Below are 12,671 nucleotides of genomic sequence, written 5' to 3'. Positions count from 1 at the left end.
GGGGGGTTGGTATTTATTTTGTTCATGTATTATTTTTTTTAAAACGTTCTGTTATGTTTCCTCTTTGTTCCCAGGCGCTTGGCAACTGCATTCAGTGTACTATGGGGATAACGAATAGCGATTCATATTATTTCATGAATTATGAAAGGATTTGAATATGTCCACTAAAAGGATGAAAGTGCTTGGACATTTATGATCTACCGACAATTTGCTTTCTTTGTTACAAGAAACTCATTTTAAAGCTGAAGATGATTATAGCCTAAAAAAAGTGATGGGTAGGGTCTGTATTCCACTCTTCACTTCATTCTCAAAGCAGAGGTACAGCTGTATTCATTTGCAAAGAGGTTGCTTTTAAATTAATTAAAAATGGGTTGATTCTGGGGGGAGGTTTGTACTAATAGAAGGTATGTTTAACAAGAGAAAATTAATTAATAGGTATTTATAATGCTAGTGGTGGCAATGCTACATTTTTTTGTCATACATTACCAATATGCTAGCAACATACCAGTTATTTTGGGTGGTGACTGGAATCATGTATTGGATACAGTGCTTCATAAATCAGATAATGTTAATAGAGTCTATCAGAAAACAAGACCTCTTATTTATTAAAAGACATAGGATTGGTTGATATATGGAGCTTTTGCCACCCAAAGGAGAGAGACTACACCTATTTCTTACCAGTTCACTTATTATATTCCAGGGTTGATTATTTTCTCATATCCCAGTCTCTGGTTACTGCTTCTTTAGCTGCAGAAATACATAACATCTTAATTTTTGACCATGCTCCCATTAAAATAGCAACTGATTTAAATCACTGCATTATGAAAAAGTGGGACTTGGAAGCTTAACACTTCATTGCTTAATGATTCTGCGTTCTGTGAGCAGATGAAGAAATCAATCACATGCTTTGTTGAAGACAACATGCATTCAGGCTCATCTGCTGTGATCATTTGGGAAGCTTGAAAAGCTACTTAGAGGGGGGGCAATATATAAATTTGCTAATGAAAGGAAAAAAGAGTGCTCTAAAATATTATTTCTATTAGAGAAGGAAATTTCAGATCAAGAAAGGGCACGTAAACTAGACCCACAGACAGATCATATATTTAGATCCCACACCAAGGCCAAATATAACTCTAATGAACACCTTTCGTATCAGGTTGAATTTCAACTCCACAGAGTTAAATAACATTACTATGAGTGGTGTGCTAAGGCAGGGAAATTATTGGCTATAAGTGGGGGGCAGTGGGGGGAAGGAGCGGGTCCAATATGAGTTGGGGGAATACCAGGCGTGCCGCGGAGGTGGTGTGGAGGGGGAGGAGTGGGCCTGGGCCCCATGCAGCAGGGAGGAGGACTGAGCCCGAGCCAGGGGAGAAACCGGTCTGGAGAAACTGCTGTGGTGGGAAGCAGGGGAGTGGGCCTGGACCCGAAGCAGCAGGGTGGGGTGGGCTGGTTGTGGGGGGGGGGGGGCACGGGGCTCCATCCCTATATGCCCCCCCATTCCTGACGAGCAATTGGCTAGTTATTAAATATGTACAATGACATATTTTACAATGGAAATTTGTCTGCAGAAGCAAGAACAGCTTTATTTTACTATCAAAGAAAGGAAAAGAAGGATTATCAGGGAAGGAGACTACAGCCCAATCTCAGTATTGATTGTTGATTAAATTGTTAACTCTAAGACTTAGTAAGGTGATTCCATCCTTGATACATGCTGATCAGGTAGATTAAAAAGGGTAGGTTGGCCTCAGATGGTACATGAAAGTTACTACATGTGCTTCAGCAGTGTTATCTATCTGACTCACCAGCCACTCCTTGTTCACTAGATGCTGAAACAGCAGTTGACAGGATTGAATTAAAACATCTGCTCTTAATTTTACAAAAAATAGTTCTGGTGAGAAATTCATAAACTGGATATCCATTTTATATTGGTCTCCTCTTGCAGCAGTATCCACTAATTACCTTCATTCTGCTTGGGAAGAGGCAAGCGTCAGAGATGTCCTATTTCTCCACTCTTATTCCAGTTAGCATTGGAGCCTTTGGTAGAAGCTAATAGGCAATCAACTCACATTGAGGGGATCAGGATTCTTAATCAAATGTATAAAATCAATGTATGTGAAGATGATATCCTAATTCTGTTGAAAAAACCCAGGTAATTCATTAGCTCATATATTAGCTCTTTTTGAGTCATTTCATCAGTTACCAGGCCTCAAGATCAATTGGATTATGTTCTCTTATATGAATATATCAAAGAGAACAGATCCATCCAAATGTTATCATTCTCAGCTAAGGACATGGAAGGGAATAGACTACTTAAACAAACAGGTATGCTCAAATCTTTACAATATGGTGCATATAAATATTGATACAATTTTAACTAATATTAAAACAATATGGAAAGATGGAAAACCCTTTCTATAATGTCATTAATAGGAGGAATAGAAATAATCAAATTGAATGTGTGTCCCAGAATTAACTATATACTCAATTTATTGCCCTTGAAAATATCATCATCTGGTTTTAAGTGTATAAATAAAATGGTTTTCAACTTCATATGTCAGTATAAAAAAACAAAAATGGCTATGAAAGCCCTTAAAAGGGCCTGGTACCATTGTGGAGTGGGTGTCCCAGATTTCTATTTATATTATCTGGCTTTACATATGAGGTTGCTTAAATATTAGATGTATGAAACTATTTCAGGGAACAAACCCATATGGTTGAGCATGAAAGAAAAGTTAGCTTCCAAGTTTGGATCCTTATGCTCATTTCTATTTCTGAAGAGTTTACCCAGAGCTCTGAAATTAAACATCATATTTAACTCTTCATGGAGTGCATTGCAGAAAATTAAAGCCGGAACATCTTCTGATTTAACAAAATCTCCTTTAATTCCTTTCTGGGGACACCCTCAATTGACATTTAAAGGTAAGAAAGGAATCTCAGATATTTGGGGAAAAAAAGTTATAGCTACCATAAAATCCATAGTTAAGGATGATAATCTTGCAACTTTTGCTTATATACATGATAAATTTCAGTTATGTAACAAACAGGATGCATTCTACAAAATCTTTGTGCTCAGCTGAATAAGACATATGGGAATATATGGAATAATTTATCACATACAGATTTGGAAACAGATGTGGTGTGCTCTAAGGATAAACCTCGCTTTGTTGGTAAAACAAATGGTTTAATAAATTATGATATCCAGCAGATGTTAACATTAAAGGTAAATGGGAAAAGGAGTTACAGATATTGGGCACGTCTACATGTTGCCCTATGGAGACACAGCGGTGTGCCATGGTGACGTAGCAATCATTGCCCATACCTCACCATGCTTTAGTACTTCCAAAAGGTGCTGTAGCGACGCTGTTGTAGGGTGATGTGTATACATGCCTATTGTTAACAGTTGAGAAATGGGATATTATCTGGAAATAACTTTGCAAAACATCTAATTCCTTGCTTTTAAAATGTTTTCACAACAAGATCTTCAATAGATTTTCTTGGTCCCCAGAGAGATTATTTAAAGCAAAGCTAGCTTTGGATGACTATTGCTGGAGAAGTGGAAACCAAGTTGTCTCTCTTAGTCATCTTTATAATTTTGTCCTAAAATTACTAGTTTTTCATTTAGTGTATGTTAGCACTAAGGTACTTAAAATTAACATGGTCCAGTCACCAGATTTATGCACACTGGGGATTATGGATTCATTACCATAGTCTGTGCCCATGAAAAAATGGCTGGCTATAATGTTTTTTGGTATCTGAACTGATAATTTACAAGAAATGGAAAACTCCCAGCATACCTTCATTCTTGGAGTGGTTAAAAGAACTTATGCATGTTGCATTAATGGAAAATATTACATATGTAAATAGACTGGGCTCAATATGAAGAAATATGATGCAATATGAAACTTCTATTAAGTTTTTAAGTTGATTTGTTTGTGGTTTGGTATCCTTTAAAGGTATATGTATATTGATATGTATATTTGAAGAAGGGGAAGCCCATATTCAAGAAGGGGAAGAGGGAGGACCCGGGCAACTATAGGCCAATCAGCCTCACCTCCATCTCAGGGAAAATCCTGGAAAAGCTCATTAAAGAATTTATGTACGATACGCTCACAGCAGGTAAGATTCTGAATGACAGCCAGAATGGCTTTGTTGCTGGTAGGTCTTGTCTTACCAATCTCATCTCCTTCTACGACCAGGTCTCTCATCACATGGACATGGGAGACGAGGTAGATGTTATATACCTAGACTTCCAAAAGGCTTTTCATATAGTATCCTATGATATCCTTGTGGGAAAAGTGGAAGATTGTGGGCTCAGCTGCTTGATGGCTCAGTGGGTGGGAAACTGGCTACAGGGTAGGACCCAGAGAGTTCTCATGAATGGATCCAGATCATCTTGGCTCAAAGTGGTCAGTGGTGTCCCTCAGGGGTCCGTGTTTGGACCAGTGCTTTTCAACATCTTTATCAATGATTTGGATGGGGAGTGAAAAGCTTGCTGGCCAAGTTCACAAATGACACCAAGTTATGGGGCAGTGTGGTCATGTCAGAAGATCAGTTGCAGATACAGGCAGACCTGGGCAGGCTCGAGAGCTGAGCAGACTGGAATCACATAAAGTTTAAGACTTCCAAGTGCAAGGTGCTCTATCTGGGGGCAAACAACCCTCGAGACACATACAGGCTTGGTGGTGAAAGCCTGACTTGCACCAAGACCAAAAGGGACCTAGGGGTAATGACTGACCATCATATGAATATGAGCCATCAGTGCAAGGTGGTGGTCAGCAGGGCAAAAAACACGCTGGCATGCATCAACCGATGCATCTCATGTAAATCTAAGGGAGTGATACTCCTGCTGTACTCAACACTGATAAGACTGCAGCTGGAGTAGTGCATCCAGTTCTGGGCACCGCATTTCAATAAGGACATGGAAAAACTTGAGAGGGTCCAGAAAAGATCCACCCATATGATCAGGGACTTGCAAGGCAAGCCAGACAAGGAAAGGCTGAGGGACCTGGGCCCCTTTTGCCTAAAGAAGAGAAGGTTGAGAGGGGATTTGATAGCAGCTTACTGCTATATCAGAGGAGTGCATCAGGAGCTCCATGAGCAACTGTTCACTAGGGCACACTTTGGGAAGACCAGGACCAATGGGTACAAACTCCTTAAAGGCCACTTTAGGTTTAATACCGGAAAAACTTCTTCACAGTCAGGGTGTCTAGACTGTGGAATAAACTCCCTCCAGAGATGGTGCAATCACCTACCCTGGAGGTTTTCAAGAGGAGATTAGACAGTCACCTTGCTGGGGTCACCTAACCCCAGTTGTCTTCCTGCCTAGAGTGGGGGCTGGACCTGATGATCTGCAAGGTCCCTTCCAGTCCCTAACAATCTATGAATCTATGAATTTATGGTTGTATACAATGTCAAGTTCTCTCCATCTCCTAATTTTTACTAAATTTATAGTAAGTATGTTTAATTATCTATTTTACAATACTTTGGTTTTGCTTTCTATTCTATATTACTTATATTTTATTGTTTTTATTGGGTTTATCTTATTGTTATAATATGGAAATTAATAAATACTATAATGACAAAAAAACCCAAACCCTACTATTCATGAGGGTGACATTCTATCTGTCCCATGCTGGCTGGCTTGAGCAATGTCAGTTGATGCCAGTCAAGAATCCCTCTTTTTGGCCCTTTTTGGCTTCCCTAAATTTCTCATTACATCGTCTCATCCCCCTGATCTCCCTGTAGCAACTGGGGTGTTATTTTTTTTTTTGGAGGGTTCAGGGGTTGTGCTTTGTAGTTTCTTCCTGGATTTTTAAGAACAGGGTAGAAGACACACGGTCGATTTGGTCAGGGGTGATCCCGCCTTGACCTGGCAGGGGGACTCAATGACCTTCTGGGGTTCCTTCCAGCCCTACACTTCTTTGATTCTGATACTATGATTCTTCTTTGACTTTATCATATTATGATTATTCTCTGGGATGCATGCTATCTGGAATCAGAGCTACAGACCCACCTTATCAAACCTTCCTTCACCTTTCTTATCTGCTCCGTGGCTGTTTCGGGGAGGCTGTCCCTGACTCAGTGGAGCCCAGAGGTGGCCCACCAGCATGCCTGATATTATTTATCAAACTTCCTTCTCCATTTGCAATGTCACGTTCCTGCTTGTCTCTAATTCTCCACATCTCGCATCCTACCAAAGTTAGTACTTCATCCTCCTTCCTTTCTTTTTCTTTTCTCAAACCAGGGATTTCTGGAAGCCTGATCCCTGCTTATCTATAGGACAATACATGTAGTGAGACATACCACTAACAAGTGCATAACATGCATACAAGCATCCTTAGCATCTAACCTAATTGCAATACTGAGCTGTAGAGAATATAAAAAGAATAAGTCTTCCCATGAAAAGCCCACTCACCAAAGACCAAGGTGTTCTGTGTTGTTTGTTCATAGTTGGTCATGCAATTGGTGTAGATTTCCCACTACTTTAAAATGTGGGGAGTATTTATAATGTCCTTGTGTAAGCTCCCTCAGGATTCCCCCCATTTGCATAGAAACACATGTTGTTTCCTGTCATTGTCTCTGATGAGACTTGTTTCTGGAGAGCAAAGGAACCAGTGAGGAGAGGAGATAGTGGATGAGGAAGAGACATGAGTCCTGAATCCAAAACAGGAGATGATAACCAGAAATAAATTGTGTAAACACTACTATATATATGTTAATATTGCCAAAAAGCTCTGAACCCTGAAAAGCTGGGAACTGCATTATGTGATAACCACTATAGGAAAGGAAGTCCACAAAGACCCAGGATGTATTTAGAGAGCTGAGTTGGGGATACGCTGAACATACAGGACCTTTTGGGGGTGAACTAGGTTTTCGCATCAAGTATGGGGGACTGTCCCTTCCATCCTGCCTTAGTTGGTCTCTCTCTTTCTCTGCAAGTGTTGTCATTTTTTTCCTTGCCTTGTGAATCTGTGCTCAGGTGCCATGACATGAACCAGCCTTTCCCCTTTTAAATATCTTGAAGAAGCTTTCCCGGATCTGTTTGGTCTTTAACCCATAAATTATGGGGTTGAGAATGGCAGGCAGGAGCAGATAGACATTGGCCATAAGGACCTGAACATGTGGTGCAATGCTGTGGCCCCCAATGCGGGGTGTAATGATGGCGATTAAGGCCGGTGTGTAGGTGGTGATGATAGTACAGATGTGGGCTGTGCAGGTGCTGAAGGCCTTGCTGCGTGCTTCCTTGGAGGACAGGCCCACCACAGCCCTGAGGATCATGATGTAGGAGACTGAGATGCAGAGAATGTCTAAGCCCCCAATCACCAGGGTGACAACTAGGCCATAGACAGTGTCTGTCTTGATACTGGCACAGGCCAGCTTCACCAAAGACATGTGATCACAGTAGGTGTGAGGGATGACATTAGTGCGGCAGTATGGCAGTCTCCTGGCCAAGAAGACAACTGGCATGACCACCATTGCTGATCTGAGGAAGGTGACCACCCCTGCTGCAGTAATAATAGGATTGGTCAGGATGGTGGGATATCTCAGCGGGTAACAGATGGCCACGTATCTGTCCAAGGCCATGAGCATGAGCACACCAGACTCCATCCCTGTGAATGTGTAGATGAAGAACATCTGGGCCAGGCAGGCATTGAAGCCAATCTCTTTGAGCTTGAACCAGAAGATGCACATTGCCTTGGGCATCATAGACGTGCTGGCTGCGATGTCAGTGAGTGTGAGCATGCACAGCAAGTAGTACATGGGACTGTGCAGAGCCTCCTCAATCCACACGAGGTAGAGAAGGCCACAGTTCTCTACCATGGCAATGAGGTACATGGAGCAGAATGGGATAGAGATCCAAAGGTGAGCTTCCTCCAGGCCTGGGATGCCATTCAGAATGAATGTGGTTGGTGTTATGTCAGTGAGGTTGGAACCTGCCATGGTGACCAGCTGAAAATCATAGTCCTCCTGAGAGCAGGTTTTTCTCGCTGTGGAGGAAGAGAACATGAGAAAGAAAGCACTGACAGAGGCAGTAAAAATAGTGAATATGCCCTTAGCACTATCAAGGCAGACACCCCAAAATCTGAGAGGCAATGCACTTTGTGCACATAAGAATCCATTTGTGGGAGTAACCACTATCTCATCAGGAGTTCCAGCTCTAGTGAATTAGGTGTGTAGGGAGATACTTTTCAGTATACCTCCAGGGGTGTTTATATACATGCTCCAGGAGTCAGGGATGGGGTGCACTTTAATTAGAGTGGCTCCAAGAACCACTCTAATTAGATCATCACATGTATCAATGTGCCTGCACTGAAAAATGGTGGCCAGGATGCTTTTATTAAAGTTCATCAAACAAGCTTTAGTTAAAGCACCACCGCCACCATTTTTCAGCATGGGGATTCTGATACACATGATACTTGGGTCTGCTGGATTCATGTGGTGGGCCATTTGGGGGTGCTCCTGCACCAACACTCCTACCAAGCTCCAAGTACCTCCTCTGGTGTGCCTCACATCTGGCTGACCCCCTTCCTGGAGCACACCCGCAAGCCACCACTGCCACCACCCAGACTCAGGTCTTTGTCAGGGCCTTGTGCTGCCTGGGATACACAGGTCCTTTAGACCTTGGGATATTGGGGAGCTTCTGTTAGTCAGAAGCATTCACCATCAGCCCCCTGTGCGGAAGGAGAGTAAAATAGCTGAGCCCACCTTAGCGAGTCCCTTCCCTCTTAAACTCACACAGTGAGGCTTGCTAAAAGCAATAATTTTATTGATCAAAGATGGATGGGGAAGGAAAGGAATACCAATAGCAAAAAATAAAAAGAAAACCAGCTTGAGGAAATCTGAGTGGCTTTTCCGCCTTTTGCCATGTGACTAGATTCCAGTCAACTAAATTTCTAGTTTGGTTTCTGGTAAGTTACTCATTTCTGGATCCTTGGTATGAGAGAGGGCTTCTCAAGTTCATACTGCTCAGTGTGTGTCTTTAAAATGTTCACCCACTTCTTCCTAGAGGGGACCTCTTAAATAGCCCTTCTGACCTCATCTGCTAGCTCAAATCAAGGCCAGGTGTTGTTTTATGCTGACCAACCCATTTGAAAAGATCACACCTTGACCAAGACTCAACACCCTGCCCCCAGGTCATGAGGTCAGAGCTCAAACCATAGGGAGGTCAAGTTCCCTCCCTCATACCTGCAGTCAGTCATGTACACAGTAACCCAGGGCAACCAGGTTGACAGACAGGACAAAGAGAAAGGAAAGAGGAACCCCCCTCCAAAAAAAAGAAAAACAAAAAGAGGAGGCTGGAATGGATTTCTTTCACAAGGTGTGTGGGGATACTTTCCAGTATAACTCCAGGGGTGTTTATTTCTATGCTCCAGGAAGCACCGGTGGGGTGCATTTTAATTAGAGTGGCTCTAAGAACCACTCTAATTAAAATACCTAGAGCGTCATGTGTATTAGTGTCCCTGAGCTGAAAAATGGTGGCATGGGTGCTTTAACTAAAGTTCATCAAATGAGCTTTAGTGAAAGCACCATCTCCAACATTTTTCAGCGTGGGGATGCTAATACATATGATGGTGGGGTCTGCTGGATTACAATGCTCCAGCAGACTCAATTAATCAAGTCTGCTCCGATGCTCTCCAGCATCAAAGCTGCCTCGATGCATGTGTGTAGACACCCCAGGGTTTCAACCCCTGAACTCTTTCCATACCCCTCTGCTTTTGGGCAGGATTTTCCTTGTGTACCTTTCCCCACAGTAGATTTTGCTTGGAAAAGCTTATGCAGAATTTGTGTTTGGGGGTTTGTGTGACAGAGATAGCACTCACAAGCAGGCTATTTCTTTAATAAATTATGGCTTATTTTCCTAAAATACCTGATTATTACAGTACAAAAAGGCAACTGAGGGATTGTTTTTATTTGGTAGAATACACTGGCCCAATTCTGTTTCCCCCTATGCATCTATGTGGCACCCACACATTGTAAGGAGCAGGGCACAGGAGGCTGGCTTAGTGGTTAGGTCACTGTGGGGAGGACAAGAGTCAAATCAGAGTCTGAGTCCAGGTTCAGAAGTCAGGGACCAAGTTCACAGATCCAGAGGTAGAGTCCAAATCCCAGGCCAAGGTGAGAGGCAGAAATGAGAAACCAAGTATACTATTTTGTGTGAACTGAATGTAATGCACTGTAATGTGAATGTGTGACAGCAGAGAGAGCAGTGCTGCTGAGTGGATTTGGACTACAACTCCCAGTAGTCCCTGGGGGGAACAGTCTGGTAGAACTGTGCTGATTGAATGTAAACTACATCCTGCAGAGACACTGGGGATGGGGAGACAAAGCGGTAGGAAGCAGGAAGCAGCATCAGTGTGTGGGATGCAGCAGCAGAGCATGGGATGCAGCAGTGGAGGGAAATGCATGACTGAAGGTCACAGAGGAGTGATGGAGCTGGGACTGTGGACTATTTCCGCTGCCCACTTCCCCCCAGGTCGAATATGGAGTCATCAATGACTCCAAGATGAACATGGGCCGACAATGCGAGGTCACAGTTGGCAGGGCTAACTGGACCCTATCGTGCATCCACAGGTGCGTCTCAAGTAGGGCCAAGGAGTTGACCCGCCCCCTTTACGCAACACTGGTCAGGCCACAGCTGGAGTACTGTGTCCAGTTCTGGGCAGCCCACTTCAAGAGGGATGTGGACAACATTGAGAGGGTCCAGAGGAGGGTCACCCGCATGATCTGGGGACAGCAGGGCAGACCCTACAATGAGAGGCTACAGGACCTGAACCTGTTCATCCTTCACAAGAGAAGGCTGAGGGGGGACCTGGTGACCGTCTATAAACTCACTAGGGGGGACCAGAAGGGTTTGGGGGAGACTTTGTTTCCCCTAGCACCCCCCGGGATAACAAGGACTAATGGCCACAAGTTGTTGGAGAGTAGGTTTAGATTAGACATCCATAGAAACTACTTCATAGTCAGGGTGGCTAGGATCTGGAACCAACATCCAAGGGAAGTGGTGCTGGCTTCTACCCTGGGGGTCTTTAAGAAGCGGCTTGATGCCTACCTGGCTGGGGTCATTTGAGCCCAGTTTTCTTCCTGCCCAGGCAGGGGGTCAGACTTGAAGATCTACAAGGTCCCTTTCGACCCGACTTCTATGATTCTATGAGAGGCTTGCCCCAACAGACCTGCAGAAGACCTGTTGGCTCACCTGCGACCTGGTGCCATGGGTGGGGCTAAATGGGGAAGATGTTACTTAGGAGACTCAGACTGTGGCCAGTGGGTTTATTAGCTGGGGTAGGACTGCCAGTTGGAGCCCCCAGACAGGTGTGGCCACCTAGGCAGTTAGCTGTGGTTGGGCTGTCTGTTATAGCATGTGACACGTACCTGCTAATGGCTAATGGCCAGCATTTCCCTTGCTTAGCCCTGCTGGCTCTGGCTTTCTCTTCTTACCAGCCCATATACCAGTGTCAGTGTAGGCAAAACTTGTACAGCATATATTAATGGCAGCACCCACACAGGACTTGTGTTCACAAGTTTTTGGTCAGCATATCTACTACTCATGAGGGAGACCATGATCTGCTGACTGGGGAATTGGCTCTGTGGTCAGACCCAGAGGGTGGTGGTTGATAGAAGTCAATTATCATGGTGCTCTGTGACCAGTGGGGTCCCTCAAGGCTCTGTCCTTGGACCTATCATAGAATCATGGAATCATAGAAGTAGGGTTGGAAGGGACCTTGTAGATCTTCAAGTCCGAGCCCCTGCCTGGGCAGGAGGAAAACTGGGCTCAAGTGACCCCAGCCAGATAGGCACCGAGCTGCTTCTTAAAGACCCCCAGGGTAGGAGCCAGCACCACTTCTCTTGGAAGTTGGTTCCAGATCCTAGCCGACCTAACTGTAAAGTAGTTCTTACGGATGTCTAATCTAAATCTACTGTCCAACAACTTGTGGCCGTTAGTCCTTGTTATCTTGTATTGTTCAACATCTTCATTAATGATGTGGACATTGGAGTCAGAAGCGGACTGGCCAAGTTCACCGATGACACCAAACTTGGGGGAAAAGCATCCACACCAGAGGACAGGAGGGCGATCCAGGCTGACCTGGACAGGCTCAGCAAATGGGCAGATGAGAACCTGATGGTGTTTAACACTGAAAAATGCAAGGTTCTCCACCTTGGGAGGAAAAACCCTCAGCATCCTTATAGGCTTCACAGTGCTATGCTGGCTAGCACTATGGATGAAAGGGGCTTGGGGGTCATGATTGACCACAAGATGAACATGAGCCTTCAATGTGATGCTGCGGTTAGTAAAGTGGTAAAGTGGGCAAAACACTGGCTTGCATCCACATCCATAGATGCTTCTCAAGCAAATCCCAGGGCATCATTCTCCCACTGTACTCAGCCTTGGTGAGGCTGCAGCTAGAGTATTGCATCCAGTTTTGGGCTCCACAGGTCAAAAAAGATGTGGAGAAGCTTGAGAGAGTTCAGAGAAGAGCCACGTGCATGACCAGAGGTCAGGAAAACAGACCTTACAATGACAGGCTGAGATCCATGGAGCTCTTTAGCCTGGAAAAGCACAGACTCAGGGGTGAGCTGATGGCCACCTATAAGTTTATCAGGGGCGACCACCAGTATCTGGAGGAACATTTGATCACCAGAGTGCCCCAAGGGATGACGAGGTTGAACAATTA

At 44.1% G+C, this 12,671-nt stretch overlaps 1 protein-coding gene across 1 annotated transcript; it reads right to left on the bottom strand.

Annotated features, from left to right (window-relative positions):
* Positions 1 to 6,975: 6,975 nt before the first annotated feature.
* On the bottom strand, positions 6,976 to 7,941 carry LOC102383814 (olfactory receptor 52N4-like). The gene has a single exon (XM_006032102.1). The coding sequence runs from the start codon at positions 7,939 to 7,941 to the stop codon at positions 6,976 to 6,978; it is 966 nt and encodes a 321-aa protein (XP_006032164.1).
* Positions 7,942 to 12,671: the final 4,730 nt, after the last annotated feature.

This window comes from Alligator sinensis, unplaced genomic scaffold, assembly GCF_000455745.1.
Source record: "Alligator sinensis unplaced genomic scaffold, ASM45574v1 scaffold364_1, whole genome shotgun sequence".
In the NCBI taxonomy this organism is placed as follows: Eukaryota; Metazoa; Chordata; order Crocodylia; family Alligatoridae; genus Alligator; species Alligator sinensis.
This window is presented reverse-complemented; position numbering and strand designations above follow the sequence as displayed.